This window comes from Magnolia sinica, chromosome 4 (assembly GCF_029962835.1).
Source record: "Magnolia sinica isolate HGM2019 chromosome 4, MsV1, whole genome shotgun sequence".
Taxonomy (NCBI): domain Eukaryota; kingdom Viridiplantae; phylum Streptophyta; class Magnoliopsida; order Magnoliales; family Magnoliaceae; genus Magnolia; species Magnolia sinica.
In genome coordinates this window covers 12,310,025-12,329,351 of record NC_080576.1, presented here as the reverse complement: position 1 = coordinate 12,329,351, position 19,327 = coordinate 12,310,025, and the positions used below count along the sequence as shown (strand labels likewise).

Genomic DNA, 19,327 nt, shown 5'->3' with positions numbered 1-19,327 from the left:
GGTCAATACTCTTTTTCCATCTCAATGATATTAAGGTTTTTGCCCTGCAGGTCACCACAAAACATTCTGTTATAGTGAATGTTGAAAATGGGGAGGACCATAAGTATGATATTGTTCTAGAGATGAGGGAACTTGCTCATAAGGGAATGGCTGCAGAGGTCGTAGAAGAAGTAAATGCAATGGATCCCAATTTTTTTGAACAAAATCCTGTACTACTGTTCCAACTTAAACAGGTAAGTGTTGCTACAACTAACACTATGGAGGAGCCCTACAATTGCCCTATCACCTGTGGGCTTTTTCCCCCTTTGTTAACTAGCTGCTTTATCCATAGAAAATATTATAGAAGAACATTACAATCAGGTCCTATGAGATTGTGGACATAACAGTTGGTGGGAAGTTGCCACATTTTAATGATTGTACTGTCGTCAGGTTGAATTTCTTAAACTGGTCAACTGCGGCGATCATTCTAGGGCTCTAAGGGTGGCATGCTCTTATTTAGGTCCTCTGGCAGCGAGCAATCCAGCTTTGTTGAAGCCTTTGAAAGAGACTTTGTTGGCTTTGCTTAGGCCCAATGAAGATGCAATTGCCAAAGGCATACCCTTATCCGTTCTCGCAACTTCGCTCCAGGTATTGTCTTAATGCAGGTCATTAATGTAGGCTTTAAGTTGGCACTTGACTGTTTTTCTTTTTCCTCGTCTATCCATGTTGATCTTCTGCAGCTCTCTCTCTCTCTCTCTCTCTCTCTCTAGGGTTACAGTAATTTACTAAACCTCCAAAAAGGTACAAAAACCTGGAGATTTGATTGAGATGATGAGAGATCATCCACCCTAATGAAATTCATACATGCACCCTCAACACCTCAATCCCCTCGTTACACTCAGCAAAGAGATTTTAACTAGAAGAAAGAGACAACCATCCTTTTGGCCTTGAAGAGATATCCTCCATGGAGTCTAATTGGTTGTCTTATTCTGTTCTTTCCAGCTGACCCATAAACCTGCCAATAGAGAGAATATCCGAGGAAGTTCCCTTTTTGCTTGTGTCCACCACTGTTCTAAGTCTAACCTTGAATGACTCCCAAATCGGTCCGGACAGCACCCAGTCTGCACCCATTGCCCACACAAGACCCCAGTCCCACCATACCATCGAGGAAAAAGCAGTGGAAGAACAAATGGTTTACTATTTTCCTCATTCTTAAAATAAAAATGCAACTTTTCATTTAATTTTTTTAAAATATGTAAGCTGGGCTAGGACCCGAAAAAATGCATCTGTTCATTATGATCATATTACTGTCCTTGAGGTGATTTATCCTTGCCAACAAGCAAGCAAATGCTATCTCACTTGGAGACCCTAGAATCAACTAAATATTTGTCGTCAATGCAACTTGGTTCCTCGTGACTTCCACAAGGAATTAAAAGCGTTGGGTCTTTCTTCTGTTTAGTCTTTCTTTCAGAGTTTGCCAAATGGTTATAAAGTTCAGGTTGTGGACACTCTTTGGAGTGTGCTGGTTCCTCAACAGTGTTTTAAGTATCGACGATATCAGCCGATATATCCCACGATATATCTTGTATCCCACCTGTGCGATTCGAAACACACAAGTAGTGTCGATATATCCCACGATATATCTTGTATCCCACTTGTGCAATTCGAAACGCACAAGTAGTGTCGATATATCCCACATGTTCGATCCGGTGAGCATTTTCAATTTTCGAATCCCTTTTTTTGTTGAAATTATGTTAAATCAGTGTCAAATGGTTACAAATCCATTGGTTCTTCATGTTTTGCATGAAAAATCATGGAGTTGGGGCTTTGATTTTGATATTCATTAGTTCTCCATGTTTTTTTGAAATTTTCCTTCAACTAGTTGTTAACTAAGACTAATTTCAAAGTATTTAGGAGTATTTGGTGAAATGATCATCACATACACTCTAATGTCAAAATTTGACTACAGGTGGTCCCGATTTGAGGAAAATTCGAAAATTTCCCAATTTCTCCCAAATTACTTGCAATTGTGCACTCCAAACAAGAAATCAAGCATGTATGAGGGCTGATCTACTGATTTGTCAAGTCCTTGTCAATTTTTGAAAAATAAAAAATTATTTTTTAATTAAAAAAAGTATTATTTATTTATCAAAATTTCCCTTCAACTAGTTGTCAATTGAGACTAATTTTGAAGTATTTAAGAGTGTTGGATTAAATGATCATCACATGCACTCTAAATGTTATGCAATCAATTTCAATATAGTTGCATTAGTTCAGTCGGATAGCACATCACTTAGGACCCTATACAAAGGAAACTGATGCAGTACAATTAACCACTTGCTCTAAAAGCTTGAACTGTTAGAGCATGAGTGTGTCCCCGCATCCCACAGGCTATCCCACTCGAGCCCGGTGTGAAATGCGCATTAATCACCCTCGGTGAGGAGTCTTGAACATGAGACCTCCCCGTGGGCCCCGCCCACCCCGAGTGTGCCCCTGCATCCCACAGGTGACCCCACTTGAGCCTGGTGTGAAAATGCCCCTGCATTAATCACCCCCGGTGAGGAGTCTCGAACATGAGACCTCCTGTTCTGATATCAATTTGATGCAGGATAATTAACCATTTGCTCTAAAAGCTCGAACTGTTAGAGTATGACAAATTAATCCTTTTATCTCATAGCCCAGGCCACACATCTCATGGGTTAGGACCTCGGCCGAACCCCCCTCGTGGGCCCCAAATCACACGGGTACCGTCTCACACGGGCCGCCCACCCCGAGTGTGTCCTCGCATCCAACAGGCTACCCCACTCGAGCCCGGTGTGAAATGCGCATTAATCACCCTCGGTGAGGAGTCTCAAACATGAGACCTCTCCCGTGGGCCCTGCCCACCCTGAGTGTGCCCCTACATCCCACAGGCGACCCCACTCGATCCCAGTGTGAAAATGCCCCTGCATCAGAAACCTTTTTTTTTTTAGATGTTATGATTTAAAAGTGTGTATTAAGGTTGTTTTTAACAATCCCTGAAGTTTCATTAAAAAATCCAACCATTTTCCCAATTTTTCTCCATGTTTCCCAAAAAGTGCAATAAATTACCGGACACAAACGATATATCCCGTGCGATAACCGATACATTTCTGTATCCCAAGGATGCAATACGTAACACGATACCGATATTTTGAACATTACCTCCAAGAGTTTTTGCTTTCATTTGGCTTGTGATTAGGCAGAAAGTGCTGATGGCGGACAAGCTGCAAAAGTGAAGTATGGCTATTGCCAGCTGATGCGTCATGTGTAAAGCAGCTGAAGAAAGTGGGCCCCATCTTTTCTTTCATTGCCTGGTTCAGTGGCTTCTTGGAACTTCTTCGTTGTGCAGTTGGGGTGTTGGAAGTGGAGTTTATGCAATGGAATTTCAGCCAATGAGGGGTAAGAGGAAGATCTTGTGGAGCATCAGGCCTTATGCCATCTGTTGGGAGCTATGGAAGGAGAGGAATAATCACATATTTAAGGAGGCCCAGGTCTCCTTAGAAGCCCTAATAGACAAAATCAAAAGGATTCGATTGTTGAGTGTGTCAGGATATTTCCGTCATTCAGTGGCATGGCGATGGAGGAAACATGAAGCAAATAGTCTATTTTACTGGAATAGGTCAGGGAAAGGTTTCCCCCAGGTTAAATAGTCCATCTAACCTGGGTTGGTGTGTCTTTTGAGGGGTTGGCGTTGTATCTTCCGGTCATGTTTTCTGTTGTTTTTGTTTCAGTTCTCCTTTTAATGCAGTTATAATTATTAGCAACAACAAAAAATAAGAAGAAGAAGAAGAAGAAGAAGAAGAAAAGGCATCATAAAATCTTTTGACCCAGAAAAGGATTTTAAAAAAAAAAAAGAAAAAAAATCCTGAACCCTCACAGTCACATCTTTATTGTATCTATGCCATTGTATTTGGGTTCGAGTTATTCAACATTGCTAAAAGTTGTTGTTCTTCAATCTCCTCATTCCTTATGTCCCTTCTTAAACTTGGGCTCCAAGTTGCTGCATTTCCTGTTTGCAACATTGGCTTAATGTCTCCTTGACCACCCTGTACAGTGACTACAGTCTAGCAAAAGTCTGCCTTAATGGTATTTCACAACATTATATGTCCTTCCGTACAAAATATACTCCCAATGGAGAAAAGACTTCCAATTATTATTTTAATGGTAATGATGACTTTGTTGAAAGAAAAGACTTCTAATGGTTGCTTTCTAAATTAGTGAGGTCATGTAGCATGATGATGTCTGTTGATTGCCATATTTACTAGATATCACCTGCTTCCATAAATGTATTGGTGTTTGTTGCATGTCTCCATAGCCATGTCCCGAGAAGTGGGATGTTGAAAAGATCTACACTTCTCCTCCAAGTTTTGGGGTTTGCGCACTCCTCTCCATTCCACTAGTGAAGTGTTTGGATATAGGAAACCTAAAATGTGGATGAAAACCAACATGCATTCCTGAGGAAATGGAGAACTCAGATTCCAACATTAGTTCTATCGTTTGGTTCAGAGTGCAATTTTTATGGAATGTAAAAGATCAAATATATCTTGTAACCCTGGAAACCTATGTTATATATATATAAAGACACAGATATCCACATTTTCTAAGTAGAACCTTAGAGATGGAAAATGATTTTGGACCCTACTTTCTTATTGGGAATGGGAAATGATGTTTAATAGTCCTATTTTGGGGTCGTTAGGTTTTTGTTTTCTTTGGTTTTTGGTTTTTGTTTGGTCTATGTTGCTCCTATTGTTTCTTTTCCTTTTTCTTTTCTTTTTATTTATTTATTTTGGCCTTGTGCCTTAATAAGAGTGTTTCACCTTACCCAAAAAAAAAAAGAGTAGATTTCCACGGAAAACCTTTTCATTTCCAAGGTATTCAATGTTCCCAAACACCACTATGTGAATTTTTTTTACATGATTTGTTAATCCTCTCTGGTGCAACCTGGTTTTTGAGTCAATAAGATTTCGATACCCAAATCGTAAAAATAAAATAATTAAATAAAATAAAATAAAATAATTAAATATACCTACAAGAACAATAGAGTAGAGAGGGAGAGAACATTATTGATATCAACCATCTTCTCTTACAAAACTTTAAGAAAACTCGCACTTAGAAAAATATTCAATTGACTAATCCTACACCACTCCCTCGTTTATAGATCCTAAATGAATCTTTAAAGAAAATCTCTCCAACTAAGAGATTGATTTCAAATCAATCATAATTTATTTCAAACCAATCTAATCTACCTAAGATGGTAAAAGCCTAATAATAGTAAAATCAAACATAAAAATAATCCTAATTACATTTCTAAATCAGCCCTATATCTTCAATCATATCAGATACATCCTCGCATATCTTTAATCATTTCAATCACATCTTTATATCCTTATATCTCCTAAAAATAGTAAATTGCAATCCTTGATTTAGGCCCCCAAATCTATAAATAAACAGTCCAAAAATCAACACATGTTGGGCCCTATAGTGAGCTATGCACCTACATCTTGTTAGGCGCTGCAGTGGGCCTAGGTGGACTGTGAGCCTAGGTGGACCATGGGCCTAGGTGGGCCGTGGCCTGCATCACTTTCCAAAAAAAGTAACTTTGTATTCTTTCCAAAGGATAAAACATTCGTTCTCATTCACTAGGCATCAGAAGAGAAACATATAGTAGGTCAGCATGTTAGGTTACTCTGATTTAAATAAGATTGATATGAGCCCTCAAGAGGTATGTATTTGCTCTTCCATGCTGATATTCCCTCTTGACCTTTTGATGACCTCATTACAAATGTGCTTGTTTGGCTTTCCCATGCGTAGAGGGAGCTTTGAATATGTGCAACAAAGCTGCCCAGTCTTGCATTCAGGATCACGGGCCCCTTCCACTTCTAGGAGAACTCCTAGTACTTCAATTTTCTGGACATTTTGCGCCTTGAAACATCTCGCCACTTTCATCAAATTCGATAATTGTAGACTGTCTGCATCATAGAAGGGGATCTTGTCGTTGGCTAATTGAAAGTGAGCTATCTGAGGGTATGCTTGATTCACCCGAAAACCATGGATTGAGCTTTCTTCAAATGTCTTCTCAGTCATTCTGTTTTTTGCCTCAGCAACCGCCACAAATGAAGCTTTGAAAGTGGTTTCTCCTTGCCATAGGCCTCTCGAGCTCTTGAAGTAACCTTTTGGGGAGCCGTTCATGATAGTTGGTAGTGAGCTAAGCTGACACATCCGTTCTTTACCTCACACCAAATCCCAAACTCCTGGGCATAAAATCTATGGCTTCTCCTATGTGAGCTAATTGATTCATTATTGTACACTTTTTCCATGTCAAGTAAAGAAATAACATTGGCTTCTCTTATGATGTCCGGAATCAATACATTCATGCACCACAAGTGCCTCATCCAAGATTTTCCTTCGATGGATCTCCATGCGCCTTAGAAACAACTTCCTCAACGCCTTATTAAGTCTTGAAGCGAGGATCTTGCCCAGCATTTTGTATGGGTTCCAATTAAGCTTATTGTTCTATTATCTTTTAGACTTTCTGCCATGGTTTTAAAAAAAAAAAAGCCAATAAAGATGAGGCCATATTGATTGTATCGTATCCATATCAGTCACTTGTCAACCATGAGGGAACCTTGAATATATGTGGGTAAATTTCGTGGATCAAAACCCAAGATTTGAGTGAAACAGAATGGATCATCTTGTGAAAAAACATAAGAGGTAAACCATCACTTTTCTTTTCTTCTTTTTGTTTCATTTAACGTCATGGACGCTAATCCACCAAATCATGCTTGATTTGTGTTCGATTAGGGCGTATTTGGTTGACTTTCAGTAGGTCAACGCGGCAAACAACATTCTTTCCAAAGAATGGTATGATACACTATTGACATATCACCACCATCATCATCAATTCATCGTCGTCGTCATCATCATCATAATCTAAGCCTTATTCCCAGCTAATTGGGGTTGGCTGCATGAATCCCATTCCACGATTCCACTTCTAAAGTGGCCATAACTCATTATTGACTACATTAAAAAAGAAGAAGAAGATAGATTCTGGTGTTTTACAACTTTTCCTATTTCTTCAATAAATTTTCAAGCATTTTTGGGCAAAAAAGAGAGGCTGATATAGGCTTGTATCATCCGGTACAGCCTTACAGGTCCAATACGCCCCGTGTTGCATCTTTTTTGGGCTAAGCCAATACGCTGACTGATACTGTTATTCAAAATATTGCTCTCCACTCCATTCTTAGGGATTAAAGTGATGGAAGAAGCCCCTGCCATCTTTTGAGAGTTTTCACCTGTTGTGGAATTCTGAGATGATATCAAGCTATTCCCCTTGATGTCTTCCTAAATCATATGAAAGAATCCATTCCTGGGGCTTTTTCCCATATCAGCTCCCAAACTGATGCCTTTTACTCATCTTCGTCAAAAGTTCTTTCAACCCAGTCAGCCTTTTCCTAGCTTAGTTTATGAAAGCTCTAGTGGTCTGGCTTTGGCCTGTGGCATCCTTTTGAGAGAATATATTCGAGTATGATATATTTAATCCATGTCTTCAAATCTTTCCTCGTTTATAAGAAGGCTTTGAGTATTGTCACTTCTCTTAGCCTTTGCTATGCCGTGAAAAGAACTCATATTTTTGTTGTCTTCCTTGAGCCATACTGCTCTTGGACACTGCCTACATGTGATTTCTTCTTGAATCACCTTCTTTTTAGGGTTAATTTTCTGTGCAATCCTCATCTCATTTTCCTCTCTTCAAAAATCCATGATTTCTTCCTTTGGTGAAACATCCGAAAGGCATTCAAGATGTTTTTCATTTCCTCCCCAATAATGTGAGGTTTGCTCAGAGTTTTCGTCTTTTTAAAACTTAATCATCAATTTATGCTTGGCCACCCACTCGCCTCCAGAGATCTCCACCAAACCTTCAATGCAGTGTTCGAAATATCGGTATCGTGTTACGTATCGTACCTCTGGGATACGGATACATATCAGTTATTGCATGGGATATATCGGTTGTATTGCGTAATGTATCGCTTTTGTTGGAAACATGGTGAAACATAGGGAACTTGGTCAAATTTTTCAATGAAACTTCAGTAATTGTTAAAAAAAAAATAAAAAATCAATGCACACTTATAAATCAAAACATTACAAAAACAAGTGCACATAATAGGTTTTCTTTGTATGGGGTCCTAATCTAGTGTTGTCTAACTGAATTGATGCAAGTATATTCATATAATTTATAAATATATAAAGACGTGTGGAAACACAAGCAATACATTCAAAAGCAAAAGAAGAATCACTAGATCAAGTTACATAGATGTTTAATTTTATGTTCGGAAACAAAGATTGTAACCGATTTGTGAGAAATTGGGAAAGTTTGATTTTTGTCAATTTTCCGCAACTCCACCCATCTCCAAATTTCAAAATCGAAGCTCCCAATCCATGAAAAATCATGGATTTGTAACAATTAACACTGATTTAACATGATTTACAGAAGAAAAAAAAAAAAAGGAGGATCGAAAATCGAAAATGCTCACTAGATCGAACATGTGGGATATATCCCACTACTTGTGTGTTTCGTATTGCACAAGTGGGATACAAGATATATCATAGGATATATCGGCCAATATCGTCGGTACTTAAAACACTTCAATGTGGTATGTTCTGGAGAAGCCTTCCTCCTCGGGCCACATTAGTTTGAAATGGAATGGTTGTGCTTCCAACTGGGATTCCAAAATTAGCAGGCAATAATCCAAATGATATAGGCGGCACCTCGCCGAAGAGCTATGGGGAATATCTATCCGATTTTGCCCATATGAGAAATCTGTCAATGGCAGTCAAAACTGGAATTCCTGGTTATATGCAAACGATTCAACTTACACATGATTCTATAAATTTGACAACCATATCCGGTAAAATGCAACATGTTTGCTTCACCTTGAATGGCTTCATTATTCATTTGAATGCTAATCGTCTGCAATATCGTAATAAGTATGATTGATATCTGACTAATTTCTTCTCTTAAAGGTTGTAATCTTATTGAATTGAAGGGTTCAGTATAAAAGTAACAAGCCAAAGGGGCCATAAAAAGCAACATAGAGAACAAAGTCCAGAAAGTTAAAAGCCTCTCGATCAGTAATCTAGGATGGAATTCATGTCCCTATGGATACAGGACGTATGCAAGAAATATTCTTCTTTGATATGCTGAAGAATACCATGGAAATTTTGACCACCTTCCAAGGTGGTGCATGTATCGTCATAAATTGTTTCTGCCTCAATTTTTGTATCATTTTCTGGTTTTCCCATTGCTAGGACTGGATGGTTTTTGTTTTACCCCTCCTGTCACATGGATTGATTCTCAATTTTCTTTGCCATGCAAAACTATTGTGGAACTCAAGGATATTTGATGTTTAGGTTGCAATGGGTAGGAGGCTCGGCATTAAAGAACCTCAGCTGATGAAGATAATGAGGGCTACCCTTCATACGCATAATGAATGGTTTAGGCTTCAAATGTGTAAAGACCGCTTCGAAGGACTTCTGAAGATAGATTGTTTGAAGGAAATTGATGCCACCTTGTCTATTGATGCTACATCCAAGGCATACGCAGATACTTGCACACATGGCTCTTCCCAAGTTACTATATCCTCGGGCAGCAGGATGCCAGAAGATGGTAGCAGTCCAACTCCAGTGTCTTCTAGAGATGTTGTTTGTGACGAAACAGCAATACTTAAAGTTATGGTAAGTTGCACCTATGCCTAGCTCTGCACAGATGTGGCATTGTTTTTCCACCTTCTCATATTATTATCACTGATCTTTCAAAAAAATATATTATTATCACTGTGCTTCATCACCTGTTTGTTCATATTTCATGCATCAAGTAATTTCTGGTTCCTGTTAATTGACCATTTCAGTTTTTTCCTGCACCCATGAAAACACGTCCACTTGTGGACAAATTTTCTTTCGTGTGTCAACCGTAACTTTTATCCACGTGCACGCATTGGGAGGTCAAGATTGCTCTTGGTTACACCAATTTCATGATAGTCTGCACCAAATTTGACTGATTAATAATGAAATTCAACAAAATTTCATGATTTTGGTGCAACCAAACACAACCTAAAGCAGTAGGAGAGGATAAGTTGATTTTAATGTTGTAGTGATTAGTGAATGATAAGTTGTATCATGAGCTACATAGCGTGTAGAGTATGCAAATTATCATGTACTATAGGCTGCACGTGACTTAAGCTATTTTCATGAGCTACGTGGTATTAAGGCTTAAGTTGTGCTACATAGGTAAAGCTACACTCTACATAGTGTAGCTATTTAAAACACTGTTTCCAAAACCTATTAGGCGTAGGTAGTTACTTGTATGGGTTCTCCCTTGTATTCTTTCATGGGAAATGATGTCAAACCATCCATCAATTTGTCCACTTTCTGAGAGGTAAGTGGTTTACCCTTTTTTAAAAAATAAAATAAAATGAGAGGGGGGTGGCACTTCTGGGTTCATTGGTGCTTACGAAACAACAATTGGCAAGGTCTTTAATAGTTGCGGAAAGGCCCTTTTAAAGAGGGGGATTTTTGAGATGGGGAAATCACGCGCACACGCCCGCCCGCCCTATGCACGTACACAAGGAGGAGGACCCCACCATCGATCTAGATCGATGACGACGTCTTGGGAGGGCCTCCTAGTTAGAAGACTGCGTTTTGGTTCGTTGGAGTGGGCCTGATAGCCATGTAAAGCCCACCATGGGTTCTCATGATCGTGGCCCACTAGTCTAATTACTCTCGTATGTTAGGTTTTGCTTATTATTGTTATTTAGAGTATCATGGACGGTTTAGATTACTTTGATTAATTGTTATTTTTTATTACTTCATCGCCAAGTAATAGGTTGCGCACATGGCGCAAGTTTTGAGATATAGGATTTTCTTATAAATAGGCACCCCTTGTAGTTTTTTTTTCCTCATTGAAGATTAATAAAAAAAAAATTCCTACGTTTTTCTACTCCGCTGAGATTCTGAGTTGTGGAAATCCAATTGGGTGCGAAACCCTCCCTTCCTCGAAGGGCTGACTACCGTGGTGCGAAGCTACATCTATCCTGATTCGCCCCCATCTTCTACTATCCATACTTATCATATCTTACAATCATCTACGCATCAAATCCATCCTTTATTGCAGCAATTCTCCTCTTTATATTAGAATTCCAGAATCTGGCCCTGTAGGAGGGCTGAAACTTCGGCGGAGCACCACGCACAGACCGCACATCGGATCGAGCCGAAACTTGAGGATTTTGTAGCCCACCCCTAGCCGACCAAATTCAAGGAGTCGGTTTCCAGACCCCGGGGCCCCCTTACATGTGCGGCCAAGCACCTGTGCACGGGCGTCAGGTCTGGGCCGCTGTCCGGGCGCAAGGACTCTTGACGGGTTCCGTTTTCTCACCTCTTTCATCCCTCTTGTACTTACCTTCCATAACCCTAACCCTAGATTGCATTAATTCTAATTTATTTGCCCCTTTTCCCTAACCTTAGGGTTCTCTGGATTGAAACCTGTGAATCCCTTGGATTGGGAATATATTTCTGTGCATGTGTGGAAGACTATACTTCCCTTTGAGTATTGTTTGGTCCATAATTTTTAGTAATCTAGCCCTAACATGTGTAGGTCTGGACCTGCATAGATTCCCCTTGCTTGAATGATTGAACTTTTGTGTGGGATGTGGAATTTTTATGTGATTGTTTCTGAATTAGTATGATCTAAAGCTCGAGATCTTGCATATCATAGTTAATTTTCATGTCCTGCATCATTTTATTTTTGAAAGATAACTGTTGATTTGTCAAAATCTGTGGAAAGTGCACTTGGAGAAGACAAGAAAACAAAAGGCTGCCAAGGAGCCAACAAAATGAGTGGCACTCTCGTTGGTCCAATATACCACTTGAGAGACACTAAATAGAATAAAAAAAGGTATAAAAAAGCTACATGGAGCTGATACAGCAAATCTGGAGCCAAAACATCCAAAACTGGCCACCAAATAACGGTCGGAATGTGAATCTTCAATCTTGAGGAATATTCCTCTTGAGGCCCTGAAGAATTCTGGTTTCACCTTAGAAGCAGCGACTTCCCTGGTGCTGGTGTCGATGGACATGAAATTTAAATATGATATGTGAGATTTCAGGCTTAAGATCACGTTAGTTCAGAAACAATTACACAAATTCCATATCCCACATGAAAGTCCAAACATTCAATTAAGGGGAATCTATGTAGGTCTAGGCCTACACATGATAGGGCTGGATCAATAAAAATTATGAACCAAACGATACTCAAAAAGAAATAATCATCCACACATACATAGTAATCAGTGCCTAATCTAAGGAATTCAAAAATTCCAATTCGAGGAACCCTAGGTTAAGAAAAGGGGCATAAAATTGGAGATTTGAGTGATTTAGGGTTAAGTTTATGGATTTTGGGTAAAAGCGGAGAGAAAGAGAGGAGAGAGACGAACTAGAGAAGTACCGTACGCGTGGACAACAACAATGGCCTAGACGCACCCGCGTGTGATCCTGGCCGCACATGTGTGGGGCTCACTATTCAGAAAAAGGCCACCTTGGCCCTGGTCGGCTAGGCTTGGACTCCAAAACCCCAAATCTCAGTTCGATCCAATGTACGGTTTGTACGTGGTGCTCCGCCGAAGTTTCAACCCTCTTGTAGGGCCAGATTCTGAAATTCTGCTGTGGGGAGGAAAATAGATGCAATAGATGATTAATTCGAAGTGTAGATGATGGGGTGAGATGAGAAGAAATGATGATAAAAGATGGGTAGTAGAGATGGCGATGGATGGGGGCGAATCGGGATAGATGTGGCTTCGCACCACGGTAGTTAACCCTTCGATGAAGGAAAGGCTTCGCACCCAATTAGGCTTCACAACTCAAAGAGTGGGAAAACGCAGAATTTTTATTAATCTTCAAAATGAAAAAAGCTACCAGGGGTGCCTATTTATAAGAAAACCCTATACCTCAAAACTCGCGCCATGTGCGCAATCTATTACTTGGTGATGAAGTAAACTAAAATAAAGACCAAACAAGGAAATCTAAAACATTCACGATGTTCTAAATAACAATAATAAGCAAAACTTAAAATATGAAATCAATCCGACGAGTGGGCCACGATCATGACATCCCATGATGGGCTTTTCTTGACTATCAGGCCCACTTTTTTTGAACTAAAACTTGTCTTCTAGCTAGGAGGCCCTCTTTGGACGTCGTCATCGAGCTAGATCGATGGTGGGGTCCACTTTTTTGAACAAAAACTTGTCTTCTAGCTAGGAGGCCCTCTCTGGACGTCGTCATCGAGCTAGATCGATGGTGGGGTCCTCCTTCTATGTACGTACATGCGTAGGGAGGTGTGTGTGCACGCGTGCGCATGATGTCCCCATCATTATTTCTTCACAAATGCCCCTACATAATGGTGTAGGGCAGCATTTTCCAAAGAATATTCCCCTTAACTGAGAATGGTCCCCATCTTAAGTCTTAATCCGAAATAATGCTGCTAATTGACCCTGGGATCATCCAATTCAAATAAAATGATGGGAGAATTTTATGAAAATGCTAATTATCAAACAATAATGCGTGAATGTGCTCCCCCTTGCCCTGTTTGGAAATGTGGAGGAGAGGAATAATTGCGTTTTGATTGACATAACTCACCCATCATGAAAGTTGCCATGAAGATCAATCTTGCCTTCTAAACTCCAAAGCATTATTAGGCCCAAAGTCTGTGAGGTCTCAGCTCCAATCTTCTTTTCCATGGGGGGAATTTAATCAAATAATGATGACGGTTCAGCCAATTTTTTGGAGGAAAGGAATAATCACGTTTTTTTATGAAATCACCCACCCATCATCAAAAAGTCACTAGGAAGATCAAACTTAGCCTCATTAAGTGGGCTATTACTTGGCCTGAATTCCACAGGATGTGTTCTGTAAATTGCAATTCTTTGTGTGTTGGGTGGCGTAGCATTTGTTAAGGTTAAGATGGCTTTGTCTCCTCTCCAATCTCCACTTCCATTAGGGGATGGTGATCAAATGACAAAGAAGGTTCAAACTCTTCTTTTCTTTTCTTTTCTTTTGCCCAGATTGAAGTTAGTGGAAGTTAAATTTTGATGGATCTTTATGGAATCGAGGTCCCTATGGTAATGGGGGTGCAGGAGGTTCTTAGGGATGATAAGGGGGTCGCACAAATGTTGTATTCTGGGCCTTTAATTCAGTTAAAGCTGATGCATTAGCTCCTAGAGGAGGATTGAGAATTTTCTCCAGAAACTCCTTGGGGCCTGTGCTTACAGAAGGTGTTGTCATTTCTCTGGTGGAAGGTCAATATGGGTCATAGAAGCTTTCTTTTATATTCCTTGAGACATGCAGTTTATGTGTAAGCTAAACAGTTTGCATACCCATGTTGGAGGCGAGGCGAGTGCTCTCTTGAATGTTTTGGCCAAGGGGCCTCTATACTGGGGATTCTTTCTCATTGGTGTAGAAGGTGATCTAGATTGTCATTTCTCTGGTGGAGGATTTTTTCCTTCCCTCCAGTTATGATCCATATTGTCATACGCATAAATGAATTATGCAATTGCATATGCCATTTTGGAAGCATGGACTGCATATGCCATAGTGGCATATATGGTTTTTGAACCGTTGAGCTTTATGCGGTTGCTTTGTATACATCTCTCTCTCTCTCTCTCTCTCTCTCTCTCTCTCTCTCTCTCTCTCTCTCTCTCTCAGTTGTGCGATTGCATATGATCATGTGTGCATGCAGCCCCCTGGGTTGCATGGGATCACTTATGCCATTTGACAACATTGATTACGATGTATATTCATGGAAACCTATATTTCGTACACGTTGTGTATATATGCATTGTGTTGGTCTTTTTCTGTTTCTATGCATATTTTTCTAATTACCATTTTTGAACCAACCTGTGGCCTATAATAACAATTACGTTACACTCATGCAACATGCATGTAAGCACGGGTGCAAGGGCATGTTGGCACAATTAACTGGTACAAGGTATCTGCTATGGTCATCGTGTTCAATTTTTTATATTGTGGTTATTGTACACATTCATTTGCAGGTGCATGTTACTTCTTTGTGGAACACCCACTCATGGTCGCACGATCAATAGATCTGTGTTGAGCCCAGTCGGATGGTCATACAACAACTGCTCTGTCCTTATCCCTACTTTAGGCCAAAACTATCTGTAATATGTCCAGCAGGTTATTCCCATAAGCCTGTCCGCCCGTGTCTAAAGAGCCTAACCCAAATCAGCCAACATTCATGTTCCTAAATCCATCCCCATACCAGCCCCACTTACTACTCCAGTCTGTCCACTGTCATCCTGTAACGGCTTGTTACTCTGTCCCAAAACTGTCCATGATTGGTTGAGATTGTTGGAAGACTACAGGAGATGGTACACCATAACAGATGAAGTAGCACTATGATTTGTTGGTATGAAGCATAAGGGATCGGCCAGGACTATTGGTGTTAGATTGAGGTGCATTTGATTCAACAGGCTTCTTGTGACTGCTTGGGTGAAATTAAGGCTAGGTTGACGAGAGTCCTGTCCCTGAATTATACAATGCTTCAGATCTTCTCTTTACGACAGGGTATCTCAGTGAATTACAATGTTTCAGATCTTCTCTCTTTACTACAGGGTATCTCACTGTCAAAGAAAATATGAATAAGTTCTTTGATCTGGCAATACATTGCAAGTTATAGAGTCTGCCTGGCAAGCGGTAACAGCCTCTGCAATAGGTTGAGGACAAACATCTGTAAAGATATGGTAGCAATTGGACAGGAAATCACTGATAAAGCTTATAAGATAGCTCTGGGAGCCTGGAAGCAGAACAGAAGAATTGCAGCCAGTTGCAACAATTCACAAGCCCATATATCCTGCATCCCTTTCTACTCCAAGCAGTTCTACTCTGCTTGTTCAGCTCCGCGTACATTTGCCCACACAGTACTATCCCTCAAGATAATAGGTGCATCCAGAACACTTACACAGGTAGTTAATAGGAAAAATCAGCATCCCATACTTGCATGTGCAATTATGAAGTTTGACAAGGCTGTTGCTCAAAATTAGATACCTAATAATACATGCTTCAAATGTGGGAGACAAGCCACTTCGCACCATCGTGCCCTTCACAACATCTGCAGCTTTGTGAGGAACAGGAGGGCTGGCATGAGGGAGATTTTTCAGTGGAAGAGGAGTGAATGACAACTTTGCACTAGATGGCCTTAAGGAGAATCCATCATTGCTGGTAGTTCGACAAATACCCACTGCTCCTGAGTAGGCAGGAAATGAAGATTGGTTACAGATCAATATTTTCAACATACGACTGAATTGTGGTGGAAAAGGGGTGAAGGACAGCACAGATGCAGTAGCATAAATATGGTTTCACAGAACATGATAGATTAAACCAAAGTACCTCATCCCAATAATGACCAACTGATGTCTGGTGATTTTCTGGTTGAAGAAACTAGTCAATGGTGTGATCTCACCCCAGTGAAAGTAACACATATTTGATTGGTTGACCTGGTTGTATGATAGAAAAGTAGACCATTCAGGCTACAAGAATTCTATTTTCCTTTTCTTTTAATCTCATTCCTGGGAAGCTAAATCCCTAGCTGATAGATGGACAAGGAAGCTGTGACATATTTGCATGTTGGGGACTCACTCTGATCATCTTGAGGAGGCTGTTCCCTTTCTTCTCTATTAATAAAATCGTTATCTATCAAAAAATCACACACGCACACACCCCTCCACATTTAGAGGTACTGTATCAACCAAACCCATTGAGGGACGAAGAGCCCAATGAGAAGAAGGCAGCTTCTGCAGTCCTTGCCATGATTCAATGAGGAAAGCCATATGTATGGGAATATGCATTCATTGGTGATTTCATATGATGCCCCCCCTTTCAATTTCTGAGCATGTGTTGTGTGTGATACTAGTTCTACACTTGTCTACCAACAGTCCATTGTTTGGGTTCTTATCAGTCACGTGGCATATGGGAGAGAGATTTGAACTCAAAATTCATACCAGTACATCTTAATTCTTTTCAGGTTCAATTTCTTTTCAGTTTTCCGCATTAGGGAGTCTCCAGCCAACCTGAATTAACCTCCACTTTAGAGTCACATGAATTTATGTTGCCATGTCATTAGTCGTTTGCTGGAGGTAATTTGAGAAATGCCATATATATATATATATATATATATATATATATATATATATATATAAAATTCTTATGCAGGTCCTTCGATTTTTCTGCAAGGGGTAGTTTCAAGCTGTCAGATGGAGCTGTTATATTTTAGCCACTGTTTTTTTTTTTTTTTTTTAAAAAAAAATGTATTTTGTAATGAGCAACTATGTAATGCACTCAAGCCTTAAAGCACTCAGCCAAGCATACGTTGAAAGTATCAGTGGTCCAGTGTAGGATTAGACCACTCGTCTCCAGCTTGAGTGTTGAGTTGGTTAGTGTGCTAGAATCCTGTGGCAGTACCACGGGTCAAGTTCTGGTTTTGGGAGGGCAGTGGGGCCAGAAAACTCTTTAAGAAATATGAACCAATTACATCACTCACCTTATAAAAGTTATCAAATCTATGTAGATGCATTTTATGTATATATGGAACAATTTATTCTACGTTTGTTGTTCTGTGCATTGTGTTTCATATTTCATATACATTGATGCATCATCTTAAGTGTCCTTGTGTTTTCAGCTTGTTTAAGTGTTAGTTCATTGATCTGCATTAGTATGTTGGGCCCACCATGGTTGTAGACCTCCCAGGTTGGAAGATCCTAACTACCAATCATTGGCTGTTCTTCAGTTGAATCTGACAGTTGCTGTATCTCTCAATCATCCATTTGTTGGCAACATACCAAGAATGTTCCCTGGTCATGGTTCATCTATGGTAATAGGCCCAACATATGCCCCATTAATATAAATCTGAAAAAAAATGAGTATGCCTTGCATGTGTAATTCCATTCATCTTATTCATCTGAATATTTGTAGCCTTTTTTTTTTCCTTTTGACATTGATGAACTGAAGTACACTGCAGTATATGTACATTCTTCATGTAATCTTCAGTTGTGGTTGTTATCAGTTGTCCTTTGAGAACTCAGAATGTCAACTTTGCAGTATGCTAGTCATTTAGATAGTGTTACCGTCTTTGATTTTCTGAATGGTGTTGCAGGAATTCCTTGCTTTGCCGAGGGCTGATGCTATCCATCTACTAGCACAATACAATGGGAATGCGGAGACCGTCATCCAGCAAATATTTGCATAGCTCTGATTGTATTACAGCAGTCCAAAACCGCTATTTGTTTATTTATTTGAACATTTTTTTTTCAATTCTATGTGTCATAGCCTGTTGCATAAGCTGTTACAACTGCTCCCCCTCACCGACCTTCTCATACCATTCCTTGTACGAACATATCCAACATTTTCTTCTTGGATCAACCTTAATAAACTGTAACTTATATTTGGATTGATCCATATTACAATCATTTATTATTATTCTTATTATTTTTGTCTGGTATATTTCTGATTCCTTTCCCAAAGAACTAACAAACAAACAGACGAACATAAAAAAGATTGTGTCACATGCTTCTGTTGAAATATGGTACCACAGCACATGAGCTTCTGCTGATGTGATGTTTTGGTGTTCTGGGTATTTGGCCTGGAATTTGTGGATGGATATTAATCTGATCTCAGAGAAATGCTTGAAGCCATCCATCGGTCTTCTGAAGCAATTCACTGCATAGTTCAAAAAACTTACTGACTTAATTGGAAAGTGGTCTGAGTCGATGAGATTTTATGCTGAGTTTCTGAGAAACTCTGCCACTAGCATGACTTGGTCCAGATTCGACAACAAATCAAGTCTGCTCAATACTCGGTTGGCTCATCCAACTTGGCTAAGACTCAAAACGAGACAGACAAACCTGGCAGGCAATGAAAGTAGGACCCATGACCTTGCTGCATGAAGCTTACCCACAACCCACTATTTTAGTGCTCATATATGTTCAGCACTTGTAATAATTGTAAAGGTTGAGTTGCTCTTCAAATATCGTTACATGGAGTCAACTCAAGACTTGTTCTTGGGTCTTAAATTCCACCCAACCTGAGATTGGACATTTTGAGTTTTTGGTTTTTCTGGCTATGATTCATTGTATGCATGCCGATGCAGTGCATGGGAGGGATATGTGCCACTCTGCACTTGCCCTCTTTGATCGCCAAGATGGCCCAGCCACACATTTCCGTCGAATGCAAAACATCTAGTCATTTTGATGATGAACCATTTTTCTCATCGTAG

The 19,327-nt window shown here is 39.8% G+C and overlaps 1 protein-coding gene across 5 annotated transcripts in view; it reads left to right on the top strand.

Annotated features, from left to right (window-relative positions):
* LOC131242454 (uncharacterized) overlaps positions 1-18,533 on the top strand; it is a 29,791-nt gene extending 11,258 nt beyond the window's left edge. For 3 of the 5 annotated variants that reach the window (XM_058241093.1, XM_058241092.1, XM_058241096.1), the window contains 4 exons: positions 51-233; positions 430-627; positions 9,406-9,729; positions 18,209-18,533. In XM_058241093.1, coding sequence (XP_058097076.1) covers positions 51-233; positions 430-627; positions 9,406-9,729; positions 18,209-18,301 — 798 coding nt within the window. In that variant the 3' untranslated portion in view covers positions 18,302-18,533. Of the gene's footprint in view, positions 1-50; positions 234-429; positions 628-9,018; positions 9,376-9,405; positions 9,730-18,208 lie in introns of those variants that run through there. The other 2 variants (XM_058241094.1, XM_058241095.1) reach the window with 2 other exon arrangements.
* The last annotated feature ends 794 nt before the right edge of the window (positions 18,534-19,327 follow it).